At 47.8% G+C, this 21,603-nt stretch overlaps 1 protein-coding gene across 2 annotated transcripts; it reads left to right on the top strand.

Moving 5' to 3' along the window:
* The first annotated feature begins 8,213 nt into the window (after positions 1-8,213).
* Positions 8,214-19,904, top strand: GAL3ST1 (galactose-3-O-sulfotransferase 1). Of its 2 annotated transcripts, XM_044658882.1 has the most exons (3): positions 8,214-8,321; positions 15,182-15,208; positions 18,341-19,904. In XM_044658882.1, exons 1-3 carry the CDS (start codon positions 8,214-8,216, stop codon positions 19,448-19,450), a joined length of 1,245 nt encoding a protein of 414 aa, XP_044514817.1. In that variant the 3' UTR covers positions 19,451-19,904. The 2 variants fall into 2 exon arrangements, with proteins under 2 accessions (XP_044514817.1, XP_044514816.1); XM_044658881.1 differs by lacking the exon at positions 15,182-15,208 and having other exon boundaries at positions 8,214-8,335; positions 18,328-19,904.
* The last annotated feature ends 1,699 nt before the right edge of the window (positions 19,905-21,603 follow it).

Genomic DNA, 21,603 nt, shown 5'->3' with positions numbered 1-21,603 from the left:
ACCCCCGTTCTAGGCCCCTCCTAGTCTTCTGACCCCTGTTCTAGGCCCCTCCTAGACCTCTGACCCCCGTTCTAGGCCCCTCCTAGTCCTCTGACCCCTGTTCTAGGCCCCTCCAAATCTGCTGTTCAGAGACTCGGCTTCATTCTGGGCTCTCTTCTCTGCCTCTCTACATGTCACAGAGTGATCAGATTGTTGGCATTCTAACGATGCTAGGAGATGAGCAGAGGGGGAAACTGAGGCACGAGGGACTTCCTGAGCCGCCCAGGATTGCAGCCGGGCCCTGGGGCTGCTTCGGGGCCTCTCCCAGACCTTGGGGGCAGCTCGCTAGCGGGGCGACCCTGGGCAAGGCCTCTTTAGCCCCTACCTGCCTCAGTTTCCTCAACTGTAAAATGGGGATCACAACAGCCGGCCCCCAGGTTGGTGGGCAGGACGAGGGAGGCTCAGCGCAGAGCCCGGCCCACCCTGGATGCTCTCTGGGGCTGCTTCTGGCTTCCTCCGGCAGGATCTGGGCAGGTGCCCGTCTGGGCCAATGAGGCGGCTCGAGGGCTGTGATTGGCCCCCGGGAGGGGGAGGGGGCAGGAGGCTGGGCGGGGGAGGGGACTCGCCCCCTGCTGAGCGCTCAGCCTGCTCTGGGCCAGGCCCTTCCCATGGCTCCTGAAGCAAGCTGCCTGCTGGGGAGGACGCCCTGCCCGGAGGAGGTGAGGCCCAGCCCGGCCTGCAAGGGCAGGAGGCGGGGGGGCGCTGAGAAAGCGGGGTGCCAGGCCTCTCCTGGGGCCAGGAGGGGGGCCTTCTAGAAGGCCACAGTCTAGAACCTGGAATCCTGCTAGAATGGCCTCGACTCGGGGTCCCTGCGGCGTGCCATTCCCTATCCTGGGGCCCCTCCAGCCCCGGCCCCCCGTTCTGGGTCCTCCCCCCCCTCGGGTCCCCCCGTTCTGGGTCCCTCCCAGGGCCAGTGTTCTAAGGTCTCAGCACCTTGTCTGCCCCGACTCCCCCTGCCTCTAGGGGGCTCCCCTGCTTCTCCCGGGCTCGGAGGGCCGTGGAGCCGGACTCCCTCGTTCTACAAGAATGAGCCCGGCCTGGGAGGGGGTCCGAGGCAGCCCCAGAAGCGGCTCCTCTGGCTGCAGGGGGAGGCTCGCCCCATCCCGCACCCTTCTGGGCCTGTTGGCTCTGGGCCCGGCGCTCAGCGGCTTCTGCCCTATAAAACGGGGATGGGTTTCCCCAGGCTTGTCCCCAGGTTCTGGAGGGCCCCCTTAGCCCTTCGGCCACCTCAGAGGGGGGAGGAGTGCTGGGGAGGCTGGGGGGAGCCCAAAGATGGGGTTCTACCTTCCTTTCACTCCTTCCCTTCCCTTGTAGTTTAGTCGGAAATATTACCCCGAGCCTCGCTCCGGGCCCTCCTTCATTCTTTCCAGGTTCTCTGTGGGGCCGAGCGGAGCGCCCCCTCGAACCCCCAGGGCTCCCTCTTTCTGCCCTCCTGGAGGGGGTCGTGCTGGACGGTCAGTCAGCTGATCAACAAGCGCCTGTTAAGGGCCTACTGTATGTCAGAGGCTGCTCTAAGCATTTGGGGTGCAAAGAGAGGCAGCAGACAGGGGCCCTGGCCTCGAGGAAGGAAGGGATGCCCCGTCGAAATTAGGGGGCCGCCGTGGAAAGAGCACCGGGCTTGGGATCAGGAAGCCTCATTTTCCTGAATTGAAATTCAGCCTCAGACACGGACTAGCTGGGTGACCCTGAGCAAGGCACTTCCCCTTCCTTGCCTCAGTTTCCTCATCTGTAAAATGAGCTGGAGAAGAAAATGGCAAAGTAGCTGTGTGACCCTGGGCTAACCGCCCCGGTTGCCTCAGTTTCCTCATCTGTAAAATGGGTAGAAATAGCACCTACCTCCTAGGGCCGTCGTAAGGCTCAAACGAGGCAGTGTTTGTACTTCGTCCACGTGGAAGTATTATAGTTATTACTGACTGAGGATGAAAGGACTTTCCTCTCTCCCTTCGGGAAGGGACTCTCGCTGACCACCTCGTCTCTACTCAGCCTTGGGAGGATCGCTCATTTGTCCAGGGCCCGTCCCCTCCTCTCTCCATGTCTCATCTCGGCTACGGGCCCTGTACAATATCCCACTTGGTCCGAGTGGAAAAGGCGAGTCTGGAATTCCTTCAGACTCTTCTTTGAGGGAAGCTCACAAAAATAAACACATTATTCATAAAATCGTGGCCGTCCGTCAAGCCCCCAGATCACGTCTCTTCATCAGGCTCACTTCCGGGCGGTTCCACTTCAGCCGAGCCGAGATGACCGTTGGCTCATCCCCTTCCCCGTAGGGCATTTTGCCAAGGCGTCTCTTCAGAAGGCGCTTCAGTGGTGTTTGGGAGAAAACCCATTAAAAATGAGAAATGAGTCATCGGAGTGGCCAAGGCGAGCAGGGAAGGTCTTGGAATAGCCACAGAGAGACAAGATTGTCTCCTGGTGGATTGTGGGCAGGTCGGCGATCACAGAAGATCCTCTCATGGCTGCTCCGAGGTCTCTGATGCCCCCATCCTGAGATGCCATAGAAGACCCCAAAGATCCTGGGAGTCTAACACTGTGAAGAGGAAGAGGAGGAGGAGGAGGAGGAAGAGGAGGAAGAGGAGGGGATCAAGTAGACACTTGATAAGTGTTTATCGACTTGACTTAGCCGAAGGAAAAAAAAATGATTTTCTACAAGAACTCCATGAATCTCTCAGAGAACGGAAGCAAGAGATAAAACTAAAATAAAAGGTCTGGATTAAAGAAGTAGAAGGAGAATAAATAATTTAGAAGGATTGGGGTCCATCTTACCCAAGTCACAAACTTCTGAAAACTAGAGCAGACCAAATCGGAATCAAGGAAGAAAAGGACAAAACCAAAAGATTGAAAAGCAAAGCAAAGCAAATGTAATATGCCTGATACAAGAAATAATCTAAGAATCGTTGGATTCTTCAAAATCATAATTTTTAAAAAGCTCGGATACTTTATTTCAAGGACTCTCAACTAAGAACTATTCGGCTCCATTATAGGCAGAGGGCAAAATGATACTAGAAAGAACCCACTCATTGCCTCTCCTCCTGAAAAACAAACTTCAGACAGGTATGTCCCAGGAATGTCATAATCAAAATCCAGAGCTCAAAGGAAAAACCCAATGAGCATCCAGAAAGGAGTTCAAGTGCCAAGGAACCATAGCTAGGATCGCACAAGACATGGGAGCGTCTACTCAAAATGAAAGAAGAAGTTGGAAAAGAGTATTCTGAAAGACAGACGATGTAGGCACATAACTAAATAATTAGCCCTGCAGAAACGGAAGAAAAAAGAATCCTACAGGCAAAAAATGTATTTTTTTTTAAACCCTTAACTTCTGTGTGTTGGGTCCTAGGGGGAAGAGCGGTAAGGGTGGGCAATGGGGGTCAAGTGACTTGCCCAGGGCCACACAGCGGGAAGTGTCTGAGGCCAGATTTGAACCTAGGACCTCCTGTCTCTAGGCCTGACTCTCAATCCACTGAGCTACCTAGCTGCCCCCCCAAAAATGTATTTCTAATGGAATGGAGAACTTTCTAGCATTTCTGGTAGTCGAATAGGAACTTTCTGAAGAGTTGAATAGGAACTTTCAAATACAAACGCCCTGTGGATAGCTAGGTAGCTCAGTAGGTAGAGAGGCAGGCCTGGAGCCAGGAGGTCCTGGGTTCAAATCTGATCTTAAACACTTCCTAACTGTGTGACCTTGGGCAAGTCACAACCCCCATTGCCTATCCCTTACAGCTCTTCTGCCTTGGAATTAATACACTGTACACATTTTAAAATGGAAAGTAAGGGTTAAAAAAAAATATCCAGAATCTAAAGAAATATAGAAAGTTAGATTTATTTGAGTATTTGGAAAGTGCTGTATGTTCGAGAAGAAATAGATGTTTCTTCAGGGCTGTAATGTCTTTAAAGGATATGGAGGGGATTAAATGAGAAAAATAGGATCTGAGAGTTGGTTCTGTTTTGAGAGTTTTATGAGATGGAGGGAAGAGAGAGCAGATATATACTGCTGCAGGAGAGAGGAAGAAAACAGCTGAGCTTGTTATTTCTCCTAACTAGGGGAGGGCGAGAAAAAGAACGTAAAACACGGACGGAGGAGTAGCCATCAGGAGCCTTGCTCTTGTCTGAAATGATAAAGAAGGACTGAACGCCAGCATAGACTCAGCCAACTCATTAGAGGAATAATTAGGGGGTAGGGAGAATACTTGAAAGCAAACAGACCTCTTAATTTTAGAGGAGATAAAAGACCTAGAATCTATGAGGAGAGGGGTATGTCTGTGACGGGGATAGAGTGGCTGAACCGATTGTGGCACCAGGATGGAATGGAACATCACTGCCCCCCAAGAAATGATGAAAGAGACCCTTTTGGAGAATCTTGGGTAATTTAAACTTGCACCCTAAAGAGTAAAAGTGAGCCAGACCAGGAGAACAGTTTATTCAAGGAAAACATCATAAAGAAAAGAGACTTTGAAAGACAAGAATTCTAGAAGATTGATGCACCCGCCAAGACAGAGAAGGGGCTGAACTCGAAGGGTAGAAAGACAGGTATTTTTTAACACGGCCACTGTGTGGATTCATGATGCCTGACTTTTTTTTTTTTTTTAATGTCTTAGTTGGGGAGAGGAATTTATGAAGGAGAGGAAGGGGTAGAGTACCGCTACTGGGGAGGAAAGAGAACCATTGAAACTTAAAAAAAAATTCCTAGAAGTGAACAGAAGGAAATAGTGATCTGGGACAGTTTTGAAATTCATGTGGAGAATTTCTTAAACACTTCAAAAAAGCAACTGACATGGAATGGAGACCCACAGTTTCATAGACGGCCCTCTGCCGTGTTTGTGGAAATGCTCTTTCTTGGCGTTTGAGTTCAAAATGTAAAAAGAAAAAACAATTTAAAGAAAAAATAAAGGCCATGGGAATTGTGAGCCCATATTTGGAATGTGATGGGAGTTAGTCATATAAATGCGGAACACGAGTATCCATGGCAACCAGCATCTCTGGAACTCTAAAGAGGGTACCCATGTCCTTTCATTTAGGAAGGACATACAGCAATGATTCAGTGGCATTGACCTTCCCTAGCTAGCCCCACCTGTTGCCTCCATCTGGAAGTCTCTCTGGTCAGTAGGTCATCAAGGTATGGCATCTCAGGTGTAAGGCATCTACCAAGTCTGAGAGACCCCGCTGCCACGCGGATAGAACTTTTTACTTCTTTAGATGACCAGGGAGCTAGGGAAACTGGGATGAAGTAGGGCCTGGGGTTGGCTTTGTTTTCTTTTAGGTAAAATCTCTCCCAGGTTGTAGGTGAGAAGAAAGAAACTTTATCAGGAAAATACTAGTCCTTTCATACATGAGTCATCTTGTGTGAGTTAAATAACTTTACTGCTCGATGTTACAGGCAGTCCTTCCCTACCCTCTTGGGGTAACACGCCACAAAGTTTCCCCCAACCTCATGAACCTCATTCGGGGCTAACAGGTATAGTTATTTCAAGGCTTCCAGGAGTTTAGTGACTACCCAGCCAGGGAATCTCATGCTCTCTTTCCAATTTGATTGGAAGAAGTATTTTCATCCTTATGAAGAGGATGCTGGGCCATCAAGAGGGCTATCAATCGAAAAACTATTTGCACCGATTTCTGAACAGGTCACCCTGCCTTTATTCTCACCTCTACTCCCCAATTCTAATTCTTCTACTCCCAACTAATCCTTCCCACCCATTCCAAAACCACGACAAGATACCAGATGCAAGTCGAACTAAGGGGTTTCTGAGGTTTCCTTTTACCACCTGAAAGCTTCTATCTAGCAAACATTTCTGAAGCTCCTATTAAGAAAAATAGTCCTTACCATCGAGGTGTTTATACTTTAGTAAACAATAATCTCCACCATAACATCCCCAACAAGTAATCTCATGAAAAGAGAATGAACAGTTTGGCGCAAAAGGTACAAATCTTGGCTCAAACAACAAACTCTCTGAAATTTAGGATGGACCCAATAAAATCAATGACTATGAGACAACGAAAACTATTAAAACAAAATCAAAAGGTTAAAAAAATAGAGGAAAACAAGATATTTTGTATTTAAGAAACTGACCTGGAAAACAGATTGAGGAAAAGACAATTAATTATTGAATCTATATTATCAAAAAGAGCCTAGATACTATATTTCAAGAAGTTGAAAAAGAAGACTTCCCAGATCTCTTAGAACCAGAAGGCAAGGTGAAAATAGAAGGAATAGATCTCCTAAAAGAAATCTCAAAAGGAACTTCCCCGTCCCAGCACATTATAGCCAAAATCTAGAGCTTCCAAATTAAAGAAAAAATACCACAAGCCACCAGAAAGAAAGAATTCAAATACTGAGAAACCAGTCAGTATCATACATGATTTAGCAGCCATCACTCTAAAGGAAAGGAGAGTTTGGAATAGATGATATTCTAGAAGGCAAAGGATATAGACTTACAGCCAAGAATAATTTACCTAGCAAAACTGAATATAAAAAGCTACAGGAGAAAACATGACTGTTTAATGAAATAGAGGACTTTCAAGCATTCCTGATGGAAATATCAGAGCTATATGGAAACACTGGAGTTAGAACACAGGGGTTAAGGGAAACATAAAAATTAAATGAGCAATTATAAGGGACTAAATACCCACATTCAAATAGAGGGAAATGATGACATGTATCCCTCTTGACCCTTATCATCAGTGGTCAAAAGAGGAAGTCTAGTTAGACAAGGCCTGGGCCAGGTTCTTTTATGTCTATATGAACTTAAAAGAATGGAAAGGGAAGAGAGGATGAATATTGTGGAGGAGGGGGAGAAGATGGGAGAAAGAGGTTAGGGAAAATTGTCTCACATGACTGGAATGTGCAAGTAGATATCTATACAAACAAGGAAAGAAGTCAAAGGGACAGTGGTTGGCACTTGACCTCACTCTCATCTGAAATGGTCAAACACACACACACACACACACACACACACACACACACACACTCAAAATTGTGTACTGAAATACATTCTACTCAACAGAGAATAAGAAGAAAAGAGACAAGAGGGGGAATTAGAGAAAGATTAGATTAGGGAAGGGAATAGTCTTAACCAACACAAACTTCTACTAAGAATATTGAAATTTATCGCTCTTTTTGAGGTGGCAAAGAGTGGGGTTCTGAGGGGTGTCCATAAATGGAGAATGGATGAACAAGTTATAGTAAAAATGTGGGATGAAATACTACTCTTGTTCTGTAAGAAATGATGAAGAGAGTGGCTTCTGAGAAGCCTGGAGAGACTTGTATGGACTGATGCAAAAGGAAGGGAGCAGAACCAGGAGAACGATTTATACAATGGCAACACTATTGTAAAGGCTTAGGAATGCTGATCAGTATAATAACCAACCATGATTCCAGAGGACAAATGATGAAATTTGCTACTCACCTCCTATGAGAGAGGTGAAAGGCTCAGTGTGCAGAAGCAAACATATATGTGTCTATAGACATATTTTCTTTTAGATGCGGCCAATGGGGAAATTGCTTTGATTACCTATGCATGTATACAATAGGGTTTTGTTTTTCATTCTCAATTGGAGTGGGGCAGAGATAGGAGAGAGAGAGAGCAGAATTTTTTCTGATTGAAAAAATAAAATTTAATTACCCAAGATATCAATACAAATTAAAAAAGAAGAAGAAGAAGAAAATGATGGTGCCTCTGTCCTGTATCTCTGGACTTGGGAATTTAGAGACCTGGATACAAGCCTCAGTTTGTCCACTCCTCTGTGACCTTGAACAAGGCCCTTCCTCTTTTTGCCTCAGCTTCCTCATCTGTAAAATGGGGGTATTTATTCTTGAACCACTCCCTTTTCATGATTGTTGTGATGTTCACTTGAACTATGAATTGGAAAGACCTTCACTTAATCAACAAGCATTTGTTAGGGCTCTACAATGTGCCAGGGGCCATGCTAAGCTCTGGAGATGCCAGGAATGGCAAAAAAGATAATTACTGATCACAAGGAAGCTCCTCATCTAACGGAGAGATGTCGTGCAATGATTTGATCAATAAATATTTGTTAAGCACCTATCATGTGCCAGGCATGACTGAATGCTAGGGAAACAAGAGTCAGAGTTCAGTAGTCTGCAGACTGGAGACATGGGGTCCTGGGAATGCTGCTAACTTCAGGGCTCCTGCCCACCCCTCTCTCTTCCACAGGTTACTGAGATGCCTTCTCTGAGGAAACCCTGGCACTCTATGGCAAAGGCGCTCATCCTGGGATGCCTCCTCACCGGCTTCCTTCTGCTGTTCTATGCCTATCTGGCACCCCTGCAAGTCAACATAGCTGAGTGAGTGGGGAAAGGGAGTGAGTGGTGGTCAGGGGTGGAAAAGGAGTGTGGGAAGGGCACTTTCCATTAGAGGAAATGGCTTTGGTCCAGGGAAAACTTGGAGCATCCAACCAGGTGCTTTTTCAGATCAGCTGGGAGGGAGCTGAAAACAAGGGATGCCATGGGGGCATCTGGGTAGCTCAGTGGATGGAGAGCCAGGCCTAGAGACGAGAGGTCCTGGGTTCAAATCCGGCCTCAGACACTTCCCAGCTGTGTGACCCTGGGCAGGTCACTTGACCCCCATTGCCCACCCTTACCGCTCTTCTGCCTTGGAGCCAATACACAGAAGTTAAGTTTGTTTAAAAACAAACAAAAAAAAAACCCCAAAAAACAAGGGATGCCAGGACTGGGAAGAGGCTTAAAACAGGGGGTGTCTTAGATCGGCAAGAGCTTAGAACACGAAATGTCAGTTCTGGAAGGAGCCTTAGAACTATGGGCATCAGGGCTCGGAGGGAGCTTAGGACAGGGAATATCAGGGGTGGGAGGAGTCCTAAAACAACTGCTTCATCCCCTTGGAATATCCTGCTTCTAGCCACCTTCTTCCATTGGCAAGTTCCTTTTGGAACCTCCATCTTGAAGAAGGACCCAGACCTGCCATTCATTCTTCCTTCCCCTCCCAGCTTCAGCTCTGCATCTCCAAGCTCTGCCATCAGGGTGGGGGCCAGGTTACGAAGGGCCCTGGGTCATCATTGCTCCCTAAAGTCTTATCACTGTATTGCTTTGTACCCCCAAACTTTGCAGACCATCTTTGCACCTCCAAACCTTAGTTCTCTTCGTTGTGTTTTCTCCTCACATTAGAAGAGAAGCCTCTTGAGGCTAGAGACTCGTTTCGCATTCGTATCTGGGCACCTAGTGCTTAATCGGTATTTTTTCGCCCTCTCGCTCATTCATTCGTTCATGCCTGCCTTCGTTGTGGCGATGCATATTGGCTGCTGAGAAGCCTTTATTTCACTCTACGGAAAACACGTGAGATGCAAAGAAAGGACTCCTGGGAAACTGAACACACATATAAAGCTCTCACCGATTCCATCCACTCCCGGGAGGAGAGTTAAATCTAAGGTTGCCATCAAGGCAATCCCTTGACATTTGAGTGAATGAATCCCTCTTTCCTGAAGGCTCCCCCCTCAGACTCCTAGGACCACCTTCTGGGTTAGACATCCCCCAGAAGGCATTGCTTCGGAGCCACTGACCCCCTAACCTCCCCAAAGTTAGCCTGGCTTCAAGTGAGGAAGGCTGGTTGGCCGGCCAGAGTCCAACCCTAATGAAGGGTTAAGGAATTCCTCAGGGCACGAGAGTTGAAAAAAGCCAAAGGATTCCCTCCTTGCCATTAGGACCCTCTTCTCTTCCTCTCCACAAGCTGAAATTTGGCAAAATGGAGTTCACACGTCAGAGCTTCAGTAGAAACCTCAGTTTATGCATTTAGCAGAACAGGGAGGATTTCCCCTCAAAATGAAAACCTCCCAGGGTGCCATTTCCAGGAAATCAACAGCAGTGATTCATTCATTCGATGGCCATAGCATGGTGGTCTCCTCGCTGCTCCTCACGCAAGACATCCCATCTCCCAGTTCCCTGTATTTTCATGGGCCACTTTCCAATCCTAGAATCTCCTCTTTCCTCAGCTCCATCTCCTGGCTCCCTTCAAGTCCCGGCTCACCCCCCACCTTCCAGAAGATTCCTTTCCTGGTCCCCCCTAATTTTAGTGCCTCCCCTCGGAGATGGCCGCTCATTTCCCGGGATTTCGCTGTTGTTTTTATATTATCTTCCCCGTCAGATTGTGAGCTCCCAGAAGGCAGGGGCTGCTCCTGCCTTCCTTCACGTCTCCAAGGTTTGGCATGATGCCTGGGACGTGGTGGCTGCTTAGTAAGAGCCTGCTTCAGGGACTCCAGATTTAAATTAAACATAGGGTGTCGGGTATAGAGGTGTCACAGGAGTGTATGCACCCCAAAGGAAACCCACAAATATGCCTAACAGCAAAGTAACCGCCCTGGGGGGCCCACAGGATAGCACGACCACATAAAGAGCGGCATATGTGCCAACAGGCAACATCACACAGTACAGCGAATAGATGGATGTATCCGTGGTACGTTACAAGAGACAGGTGGGTACAAATCTGGCCTCAGACACTTCCTAGCTGTGTGACCCTGGCCAAGTCACTTAACCTCCATTGCCCAGCCCTTACCCTTCTTTCTTAGAGGTGTTAATAAGACATAAAGGAAGGATTTTTTTTTTTAAACCCTTACCTTCCGTCTTGGAGTCAATACTGTGTATTGGCTCCAAGGCAGAAGAGTGGTGAGGGTAGGCAATGGGGGTCAAGTGACTTGCCCAGGGTCACACAGCTGGGAAGTGTCTGAGGCCAGATTTGAACCCAGGACCTCCCATCTCTAGGCCTGGTTCTCAATCCACTGAGCTACCCAGCTGCCCCCTATAAAGGAAGGATTTTAAAAAAGAGAGACAAAGAGGTGGTGCAGAGGAGGAAGACTCGAGTTAAAATCTGGCCTCAGACATTTATTAGTTGTGTGATCCTGGACAAGCTGCTTAAGCCTCAGTTTCTTCATCTGTAAAATGGGGATAAATAATAGCACTTACCTCCCAGAATTGTTGTGAGGATCAAAGGAGATATCTGCAAAGAGCTTTGCTCAGTGTTGTCACACAGTAGGAGCTTCATAAAGGTTGATTGATTGATCTAGAACCCATAAGTGGTTACGGTGAATTGTCTTTGCAGCCCCCAGTCTCACACAGACACAGCATCTCAGGGGTCTGGGCTCTCAGTGGACCCCTGCCCAGAGTCTCTGCAGCTGGGTACAGGCTTGGCCAACTCATGTTTCTCTTGATCAGTATCTTGGCTCCGGCTCCTCGTTGAAGGTCTCGATGATGAACTCGGGCTTCACACCGTGATCTGTCTCTGTCAGGCTCATGGGAGGCGATGTTCTAGGTTCTTCCAGTTTATCTCCCAGCCAGGGTGAGCTTCCGTGGCTACTGGAGGGAAGTTTCCATGCTTTCACTCTCCAAACGTCTGCCCAATGCCTTCCTGGTGCCTCCCTGAGCCCTGGCTGTTAGCCTCGCTCATGCCTGCTCCACTGGGACTGTGAAGTGGCCAGGGAGCCGGGGGCCAGGGATGCTGCTCTTCCATTCTCCAATGAGGCTTGGAGAAGCAGAAAGGCCTTCTTAGCCTCCCGCTACTGGCTTTCCCCCTGTACTTAGGATTCTTTTTTGTTTAAACCCCTCACCTTCCATCTTAGAAACAGTACCGGTGCTAAGGCAGAAGAGTGGTAAAGGCTAGGTGATGGGGTTAAGTGATTTACCCAGGGTCACACAGCTAGAAAGTGTACGAGACCAGATTGGAACTCAGGGCCTCCAGGCTCTAGTCCTGGCTCTCAATCCCCTGAGCCACCTAGATGCCCCCAGCATTAGGTATTCTTAAAAAAATTATTTTTAGTTGCTCTTATGATCTATTCCTTCCATTGTCTCTTTTATTAAAGAAGGAAAGAAAGGAGGAAGGAAAAAAGAAAGAAAGGCAGTTAGAGAAAGAAAAAGACAGGGAGAGAGGGAACAAGAGAAAGAAAAAGAAAGACAGAAGGAAAGAAGTAAGGAGAAAAGAAAGAGAAAGAACAAGATAAGGGAGGGAGGGAAGAAAGTAAGAAGAAAGAAGAGGGGGAAAGGATGAAAGGAAGGAAGGAAGAAAGGAAGGAAAGCAGGGAAGAAAGAAAGGAAGGAAGGAAAGGAAGGAAGGAAAGACAGCAAATGGCACAGGATAGCATCTATGGAGGATTTCAATCTGCATTGATCAAAGGGAGGATACATTCTAATGAAAGAACCATTTTTTCAAGGTAGCAAATGAAAGTGCTTAATTATTACTTTCTAACTTTGGAATTTTAAAGTATAATCTGGGACCTGAAGAAATTTAATGCCATATGATGTGTGTGTGTGTGTGTGTGTGTGACTTGTATTCAAGGACAATAACTCGAACTCATCAGTTATGAAAACCCAAGGGAGAACTGTCTGCTCAACAGTGTTGGCCTTGAGTATTTTTATGATTTTCTGTGAACTTTAGTACTTAAAAAGAATGTAGGATCTTATCAGTTGCTTAGATTATTTTTGAGAGAACCAGTCAACCAACCAACAAGCATTTANAGAAAGGAAGGAAAGGAAGAAAGACAGGAAAGAAGGAAGGAAGCAAGGAGAGAAGGAAGGAAGGAAGGAAAGCAAGGAAGAAAGGAAGGAAAGGAAGAAAGACAGGAAAGAAGGAAGGAAGCAAGGAAGAAAGAAAAGAGAGTGAGTTAAGATCCTCCTTGTTAGTGTGCAGAGGCCAGCAAAACAAATTTCTTCCTTTGCTAAACCTAAAAATCTGCCTCTGCCTTTTAAGTTCATCACCACTTGGACAGGAGGGGAACGAGCTGCTTGGATTTCTGGTTTCTCCCTGCACCGATCAGTGTCTTTCAAAGCTGTTTTCCTCTTTGATGTTGTGTGTAAAACCACCTCCCAGTTCTTCTCACCTGGCTGTGCGTCAGTCCACGAAGGGCTGGTTCCTGGTTCCCTCTAAAAGCATCCATTTCACCTTTATTCTGACAATAATCTTACATCATACTCATGTCCTGCAGCTTGGTTAGCCATTCTCCAATTAGAGCACAGCTTCCTAGTCTCCGGTTTTGGCTCCTTCCTGCAGAACTGCTCTCAGTGCTTTGGTGCATGCATATCCTTTTCCTCTTTCTTTGCTCTCTTTGGGGTTAAGGCTTGGCTCAAAGGGTACATTGAGTCACTTCGTGGACACAGTTCCAAATTGCTTTCCAGAGTGACCAGCTTCACCAACAACACGTCAGGATGCCCATTTCTCCCCCGGCCCCAATCACACTGGCTATTTTCCTGCTTTGTCTCCTTGGCCAGTCTGATGGGTATGAAGTGGTGCATCTCAAAATTCCTTTAATTTGCATTTTCTGATTATTACTGATTTAGTGGACTTCTTCGTAAGGTTGTTGATAGCTTGGGTTTTTTCCCTTTAAAAACTGTTTATTCTGGGGGCAGCAAGATGGCCAGCCACAGAGGTAGGAGGTTTGAATCTGGCCTCAGACATTTACTATCTGTGTGACCCTGGGTAAGTCACTTAACCCCCATTGTCCAGCTTTTACTGTCCTTCTGATTTGGGACCAATACAAAGTAGTGATTCTAAGATGGGAGATAAGGGTTTAGAAAAAAACAACAACTTCTTTTTCATTTCCTTTGACCCTCCTCACCCTGGACCACTGCAATAGCCAATGGTTGGGCCGTCTTCCTCAAGTCTCTCCACAATCCAATCCCTCCTCCAATCAGCTCCTGTAATGGATGTTCCCAAAGTAGAGGGCCAACTGTGCCCCGTCCCCACCCCCACCCAGTCAGTAAGCTCCTTTTGCTCCCCAGGACTTCCAGGATCCTGGACATTCTCTGTTTGGATTTAAAGGCCTTCATCACCCAGCCCCTCCTACCTTTCAGGCCTTTCCATCTTACACCCTTTCACTTACTCTTCTGTCAGTGATGCTGGCCTCTCAGCCACCCTTGGTCAATGGCATTCCGTCTCCCACCCTCCATGCCTGGAATGCTCTCCCTCCCCATCTCTGCCTCTTGGCTCCCCTTGAATCCCAACTAACATCCCACCTTCTACAAGAAGCCTTTCCCCTGGAGCAATGTGATAGACTCTGCTACTAGCAGCAATGCAATGATCCAGGACAATCCTGAGGAACTTATGAGAAAGATGCTATCCACATGCAGAGAAAGAACTGTGGGAGCGGAAGTGCAGAAGAAAAACATAGGATGGATCACTTATTTATCTGGGTCTAGGAGTTGGGGCTTTGGATTTAAAAGATCACTCTATTAAAAACGAATAACATGGAAATAGGTATTGAGTGATAATACATGGATAACCCAGAGGAATTACTTGTTAGCTCTGGGAGGGGGAGGAAAGAGAAGGAGGGAAAGAACATGAATCATATTAACTATGGAAAAAATTAAAAAGAAAAAAAAGAAACTTTTCCTGATCCCCCTTAATGCTAGTGCCTTCACCCTAATAGTGGTAAGAATATCTCTTAGACAGTGATGAGGGAACAGCCAGACTGCTCAGTGGCTAGAGAACCAGCCCTAGAGACAGGAGGACCCTGGGTAAGTCACTTAAACCCCATTGCCCAGCACTGCTTTTAGTATCAATTAAAAAAATAGATAGATAGATAGATAAACAGACAGATGGATGGATGGATAGATAGATAGATAGATAGACAGACAGATGGATAGATAGACAGACAGACAGATGACAGACAGATAGACAGGCGACAGACAGATAAATAGACAGACAAATAGATAGATAGATAGATAGACAGACAGATGACAGATAGATGATAGAGACAGATAGACAGACAGACAGATAGATAGACAGACAGATGACGGATGGACAGATAGATGATAGATAGTATCAGTTCTAAGAAGGTAAAGGTTTAAGAAGGGGAAAAAAAGAAAGTGATGGGAGCAGGCCAGCTGCCTAGTCCCCATCCTCAGTCTTCACTGGTACCTCTGGAGGGAGTGCCTGCTGGAACAGATCCATGGAGCCACTTAGCTGCCTTCCCCCCCCCCCCCCCCAGTATCTTTAATATGCCTTAATAGAAGACAGCTCTGTCCTCCTGGGTGGCATAGTGGGTGGTGAGCTGGGCCTGGAGTCAGAAAGACCTGAGTTCAATCTGGCAGCAGACACTCACTAGCTGGGTGACCTTGGGCAAGTCACTTCCCCTGTTTGCCTCAGTTTCTTCATCTGTCAAATGTGCCGGAGAAAGAAACGGCCAACCGCTCCAGATTTTTGCCAAGAAAACCCCAAATGAGGTCAGGAAAAGTCAGATATGATTGAAAAAAATGCCCGAACCACAGCATAGACTCCTGTCTGCTTCGGTGTTCACTCCGTCGGCCTCTTGTTTTGGTTGACATCCATGGGAAGCCCGCCCTGCCGCAGGTACGGAGTCCAATATGGACAGATGAAGTCAGTTTTGACCTGGAAGGACCTCGGGGGGTGTCCGGGGCCGGGGCCCCGCGCAGAGAGCCATCGCTGCTGTGCTGTGGTCTCGTGGGTCAATCTGAGCTTCCTGCCAGCGAGGACACGGGGGCCCTCTCCAGTCGTGTGGAAGTGGCTGGGTCTGGGGATTCTCCGCCTTGTGCCCAGGACCTGCCTTTGGCCCTGCTCCTGGGGAAACGCCCCTCTTTCTTGGGGGGGGGCAAAGTTCTGTCCCACCCAGGAGGCAGCTGGCCCTCTGATGCAGGGACTTAGCTTTGGCCTTTCTCAGCCAAATACTCTTTTCAGTCCGTCAGGCGCTCTGTGCTTACTAAGGCCCCTCTTCTCTTGGCCAGATCCTCTTCTTCTGAGGGGCTTTTGCAGACTTGGTCCCAGCTAATGTCTCGTACTCTCAGTGTGGATGGTGTTTTTTTTGTTTTTTTTGTTTTTTTTTTTACATTTTTAAACCCTTAACTTCTGTGTATTGGCTCCAAGGCAGAAGAGTGGTAAGGGTGGGCAATGGGGGTCAAGTGACTTGTCCAGGGTCACACAGCTGGGAAGTGTCTGAGGCCGGATTTGAACCTAGGACCTCCCGTCTCTAGGCCTGGCTCTCAATCCACTGAGCTACCCAGCTGCCCCCTGTGTAGATGGTGTTTTTGAGTGATCCAATCAATGGAGAGCCACAGGAGGGCGCTCCTTAGCCTTGAAATTACTCTGAAATCTCCCAGTTCCTTGCCATTTCCTTTTGATGTCCTTATTTTTTTTTTTTAAACTCTGACCTTTCATTAGAATCAATATCGTATATTGGTTCCAAGGCAAAAGAACGGTAAGGGCTAGGCAATGGGGATGAAGTGACTCGGCCAGGGTCACACAACTAGGAAGTGTCTGAGGCCAGATTGGAAGCCAGAACCTTTTGTCCTTAGACCTGGTTTTCCATCCACTGAGCCACCGAGCTTCCTCCTGGTCTTATTTTTAATCTCTGTAGCTACTCCTAGAATCAGGTGACTCCTATTAGTTTCCAGATTTAAAGATCATAAAATTCTTCTTTTTTTTTCAAACCCTTAACTTCTATGTATTGGCTCCAAGATAGAAGAATGGTAAGGGCTAGGCAATGGGGATGAAGTGACTTGCCCAGGGTCACACAACTAGGAAGTGTCTGAGGCCGAATTTGAACCCAGGACCTCCTGTCTCTAGGCCTGACTCTCCATCCACTGAGCCACCCTGCTGCCCCTCATAAAATTCTTTAAGCAATTTAGATCCATATACATGGCCAGGCAATATGTAGGGCCAGCGCATGTAGCCCACATCCCTGGGATTGCGTCTCTTTTGGTGTCTTCCTTCTTCACCCAATTCCCAATCCATATATTGATCCATGACGACTCTGTTCCACAAGCCCACCTGATGTGACGCCATGCACTGTTAATACAAGATGGAAGAAGAGAGGAATAGAGCGGCATGGAACGAAGCTAATAGAACAATTGGGCAGCCTCGGGTGGTGGCACCTTTCCTGCAGACAGGAAAGCTCATTGGTCTCGGTCTGGCTTCAGTTCATCACAGGGTTAGGGCAGCTCCTCAGGGGACCGAGGAACGAATACGGGGTGGGACGGTGCGGGTGGGGGAGAGAATTTCCTACCCATCGGCAGGCATTGACCTTCAGTTTCCCATTCCACGTACAGCTATTATATGATGTCAATGGTCCAGCCACACTTATTCCCACTTTACAAATAAGGAAACTGAGGTCCAGAGAAGGTAACCATTTGCCCATTGTCATACAGATAGTCAGAGAGATGAGCAAATGGATAGCTACATAGATAAATAGATGGATAGACAGATAATTAGGTAAATAAATAGATAGGCTTATGAATAAAAGACTGGCTGGATGGATATCTAGATAACTAACCAGATGGAAGGATAGACAGAGGAATAAAAGGCTGGATGGGCAGATATCTAGTGAGCTGGATGGATAGATGGACAGGAAGACAAATGGCAGATGGATACATGGATGAATAGATAGATGGATGGACAGAAAGATGGATAAATGGATGGACACGTGGATGAATGAATAGACCTATTTAGAGAGAGAAATAGATAGTTGTATGGATGACACATGGATGGATAAATGGATAGCTGGATAGACAGAGATGACTAGATGGACAGATGGTTGCAGGGGGATAGATGGGTGGATATCTAGGTAGCTAGATGGATGGGTAGATCAATAGATGAGTGATGAGTAAATGGATGGATGGATAGATGATAAATGGATGAAGAGATATTTAGATGGATGGATAGATAGATGAATGAATGGACAAATGGATAGATGGATGGACACGTGGATGAATGAATAGACCTACTTAGAGAGAGAAATAGATGGATGGAGGACAGATGGATAGATGGGTGAATAAATGGATGGCTGGATAGACAGAGATGACTAGATGGACAGATGGTTGCAGGGGGATAGATGGGTGGATATCTAGGTAACTAGATGGATGGATAGATTAATAGATGAGTGATAAATAAATGGATGGATAGATGATAAATGGATGAAGAGATAGATATATAGATGGATGGATAGATAGATGGATAAATGGACAGATGGAGAGAAGAAGGATAGGTAGGCAGATAGATGGATGATGGATGAATGGGTGGATGGACAGATGAAAGAGCAGATAAAGCATTTTAAGAGCTTACTAAGTTCTAGGTATTGTGGTAATCACTGGGTACAAATACCAAAAGGCAATCGAGGAAGGACTTTACATTTTAATGGGAGAAGACAACATATAAAGGTGGGACTGGAGAGGAGGGGATGATGCGCGCTGAGGCATGGCTGGAGACCCAGAAAAAGGTTGGATTTGAACCCACATCTCTCCTTTCTCTCTCAGAGAAGGACAAAATGTTTCCCCAGGGCTCGGGGCCTGACTCTTCCTCATGACTTTCCCCATTCCTTCTTCCCTTACAGCCCCCAAGATGAGACGTCCTGTTCTTCTCCTCCCACGCTGCCGGTCAACACCACGGAGGGCTCCTGCCAGCCAAAGATGGACATCGTGTTCATGAAGACCCACAAGACGGCCAGCAGCACCCTGCTCAACATCCTCTTCCGCTTTGGCCAGAAGCACCACCTCAAGTTCGCCTTCCCCAGCGGCTACAACGACTTCAACTATCCGTCCTTCTTCAAGCGGAGCCTGGTGCACAACTACCAGCCAGGGGACTGCTTCAACATCATCTGCAACCACATGCGATTCCGTTACCCCGAGGTGCGAGGCCTGGTGGCCCCCAACGCCACGTTCATCACGGTGCTGCGGGACCCGGCCCATCTCTTCGAGTCTTCCTTTCACTACTTCGGGATGGTGGTGCCCTTCACGTGGAAGCTCACGGGCCACAACAAGCTGGCCAAGTTCCTGCAGGACCCCCACCGCTACTACGACCCCAAAGGCTTCAACGCCCACTACCTCCGCAACCTGCTCTTCTTCGACCTGGGCTACGACAGCGGGCTGGACCCCCGCAGCCCCCAGGTGGAGGAGCACATCCTGGAGGTGGAGCAGAGGTTCCACTTGGTCATGCTGCAAGAGTACTTTGATGAGTCCCTGGTGCTACTGAAGGACCTCCTGTGCTGGGAGCTGGAGGACATCCTCTACTTCAAGCTCAATGCCCGCCGGGCCTCGGCCGTCCCCCAGCTGACCGGAGAGCTGTACCGGCGGGCCACCGAGTGGAACCAGCTGGACGCTCTCCTCTACCGCCACTTCAACGCCAGCTTCTGGCGCAAGGTGGAGGCCTTCGGGCGGGAGCGCATGGCCCGAGAGGTGGCCAACCTGCGGCGGGAGAACGAGCGCATGCGAAGTATCTGTATCGACGGGGGCCGGGCGGTGGACGCGGAGGCCATCCAGGAGTCGTCCATGCAGCCCTGGCAGCCGCTGGGGACCAAGACCATCCTCGGCTACAACCTGAAGAAGCGGATCAGTCAGCGGCACAAACAGCTGTGCCGGAAGATGCTCACCCCCGAGATGCAGTACCTGATCGACCTTGGAGTCAACCTGTGGGTCATCAGGATCCTGAAGTACATCAGGGAGTTCCTCCGGTGGTGACGGGGCCGCCGCGAGCCCTTTTCCTGCCCTCTCTCTGGTTACTCTCTCAGCCTCCTTCCAGTGGACATACCCAGGTCTCTCCTCTCAGGGGCAGAGATGGCGGGGTCCTCAGGGAGCCCACCTCAGCGAGATTTAGCAACATCTGACCTCCGATCTCTGAGCCGGCCGATATCTCTCCATCACTCCCCTCGCCTAGGGCGAGACCTGCGACAGAGAGGACCGAGGCGATTTTTTTGGCTGAGCCCTCAGACAACCAAGGCAGAAGAGAATGGATGTGAGACACCTTTAACCAAGAGTAGTGTTTGACTAATTGTAATTTTTTTTATTTAAAAAGATAAAAGGAAAAAAGGGGGAAAATGGAATGCTATCTATCCTTCTACTTCACCCCTCTGCCCCTTGGGTAGGGGGAGCCTTTGAAACAAAGGTAATTTGGCTTCTGTGTTTTTGTTCATTGACCTGGCTAGTCTCTGATGGGGGCTGGGGCACAATAGGAGATGCTAATGTGAACCTTGATAGGTGGCCAAGAGTGTGTGTTGATCTTTGGGATCCTCCAAAAGCCACCCTAGGTTTCAAGCACACTTTGAGTCAGTATCCATTTAAGCCTACACCTCATGAGCCCCCAGTGGCATTCCTCTTAAAAGATCAGCCAGAGGACACATTAAGCCAAAACGAAATAGATTTAATGAAATATCCTAACAATAAACGACAAGGAAAATCACTGTCTAGTTAGGGCTACACTCCTTTAGACTCCACAATGATGCTGAGAGAGGTAGGAGAAGCCACACACATGGCCAGGGAATGCCTGTGCCCAATAGAATAACAATAATAATAGCTAACATTTGAATGGTGATTCAATGTTTGAAAAGCACTTTACAGATATGATCTCATCTGATCCTTGCAATAATCCCCCTTTCTGCTGCTTCTGCTGCTACTGCTGCTGCTGCCTTCCTTCCAGAGCTGCTGATGTTGGCTGCTTATCTGAGGATACCATCAGGCTAGGAACTCCTTTCTTAGCACTGTTACACACAGATAGGGGCTCTCTGCCGATCTATTCCTTCTGCCATGTGGCTGTCTGCTAGTGTCTCTGCTGAGTTGACCTCTGTTGGATGGCCATTGACCTGCACCTGTAGTACCTTTTCTTCATTGGGGAAGACCTGTCAGTTCTTTAATCTTAAGCCTCCTTTGCGACTTAGCGCCTCGACTTAGAAACAGCTGTAATCAGTCAACCAGACAGTCAGAGAGTTAAGTCAAGAAGCATTTATTAGTGTTTACTATATGCCAGGCACTGGGCTAAGTGCTTGGGATACACATAGGAACCAAAAGAAAGTCCCTGCCCTCAAGGAGCTCATAGTCAACACATAATATGGAGCTGAAAAGGGGAGGGGGAAGAGGAGAAGGTACCTATGCAGCGATCTGGTTGGGAAGTTGGAGCGAAGCTGGGAGAGGACTGAAGGAGAGCGAGCTCTCTCCTGGGCACTTCCTCAAAAGAGAAGTTCTGGGAGGAACTCACCCCTGGGAGGAGGGGGCCAAGAGGGTGAAGGGATCCTCCAAGATGAGAAGCCCACGGAAGAAGAGGGATCACCAGCCTTATCTATCTTCTTAACTTCTTGATTTATGACTACCCTTTGAGTTAGAGTGAAAAACATCCTTTCAGTTCCCTTGATGCCCCTGGCCACTCCATGCAGATTAGCCTCCCAGAATGTGATAGAGACGGAGGGGACAGAATGAGAAAAGGAAGGCAGGCTTAGCTTTCAAAGAGTTCATATTCTAACATGGGAGACTGCATACAGAGGGGAGTTAAGCTGAAAGTCAGGTAGAAAATGGTCCTTGGGGTTCCACAGTAAAGCTTTGGAAATTTTTCTCCATTGATAAAAACCACATCCACATCTGATGATGAGCCATTTGATGAGTTGGGCACTTGAGGGATGGCAATTTTCTTTTCAGGGTCCCCAGCAGCCACAGCTACAGAAGTAATTTCCAAGTCACATCTCCTTGAGGGTTACTTCTCTGGATGATGGTTGTGAGATTCAGATTGAACTTAATGGTCTGAGGGTCATTGTTATTCCTGGAGTTCTTGGCTTACTTTCTTGTGAGTGAGAGTTGTGAGGTGAATGATGGCCTTGCTGAAGATGTAGGGGTGTGTGTGTGTGTGT

Source organism: Gracilinanus agilis, chromosome 1 (assembly GCF_016433145.1).
Source record: "Gracilinanus agilis isolate LMUSP501 chromosome 1, AgileGrace, whole genome shotgun sequence".
NCBI classification, from domain to species: Eukaryota; Metazoa; Chordata; class Mammalia; order Didelphimorphia; family Didelphidae; genus Gracilinanus; species Gracilinanus agilis.
The sequence above is the reverse complement of the archived record's forward strand: the minus strand, read 5'-3'. Positions and strand labels throughout refer to the sequence as shown.

What these genes read in the sequence shown, in the direction of transcription:
- GAL3ST1 (XM_044658882.1), top strand. Translation starts at nt 8,214, where the DNA reads ATGCCTTCTCTGAGGAAACCCTGGCACTCTATGGCAAAGGCGCTCATC. An exon ending in CCTATCTGGCACCCCTGCAA is followed by an intron (nt 8,322 to 15,181) that starts GTCAACATAGCT and finishes CAACCGCTCCAG; the next exon opens with ATTTTTGCCAAGAAAACCCC. An exon ending in CCAAGAAAACCCCAAATGAG is followed by an intron (nt 15,209 to 18,340) that starts GTCAGGAAAAGT and finishes CCCCAAGATGAG; the next exon opens with ACGTCCTGTTCTTCTCCTCC.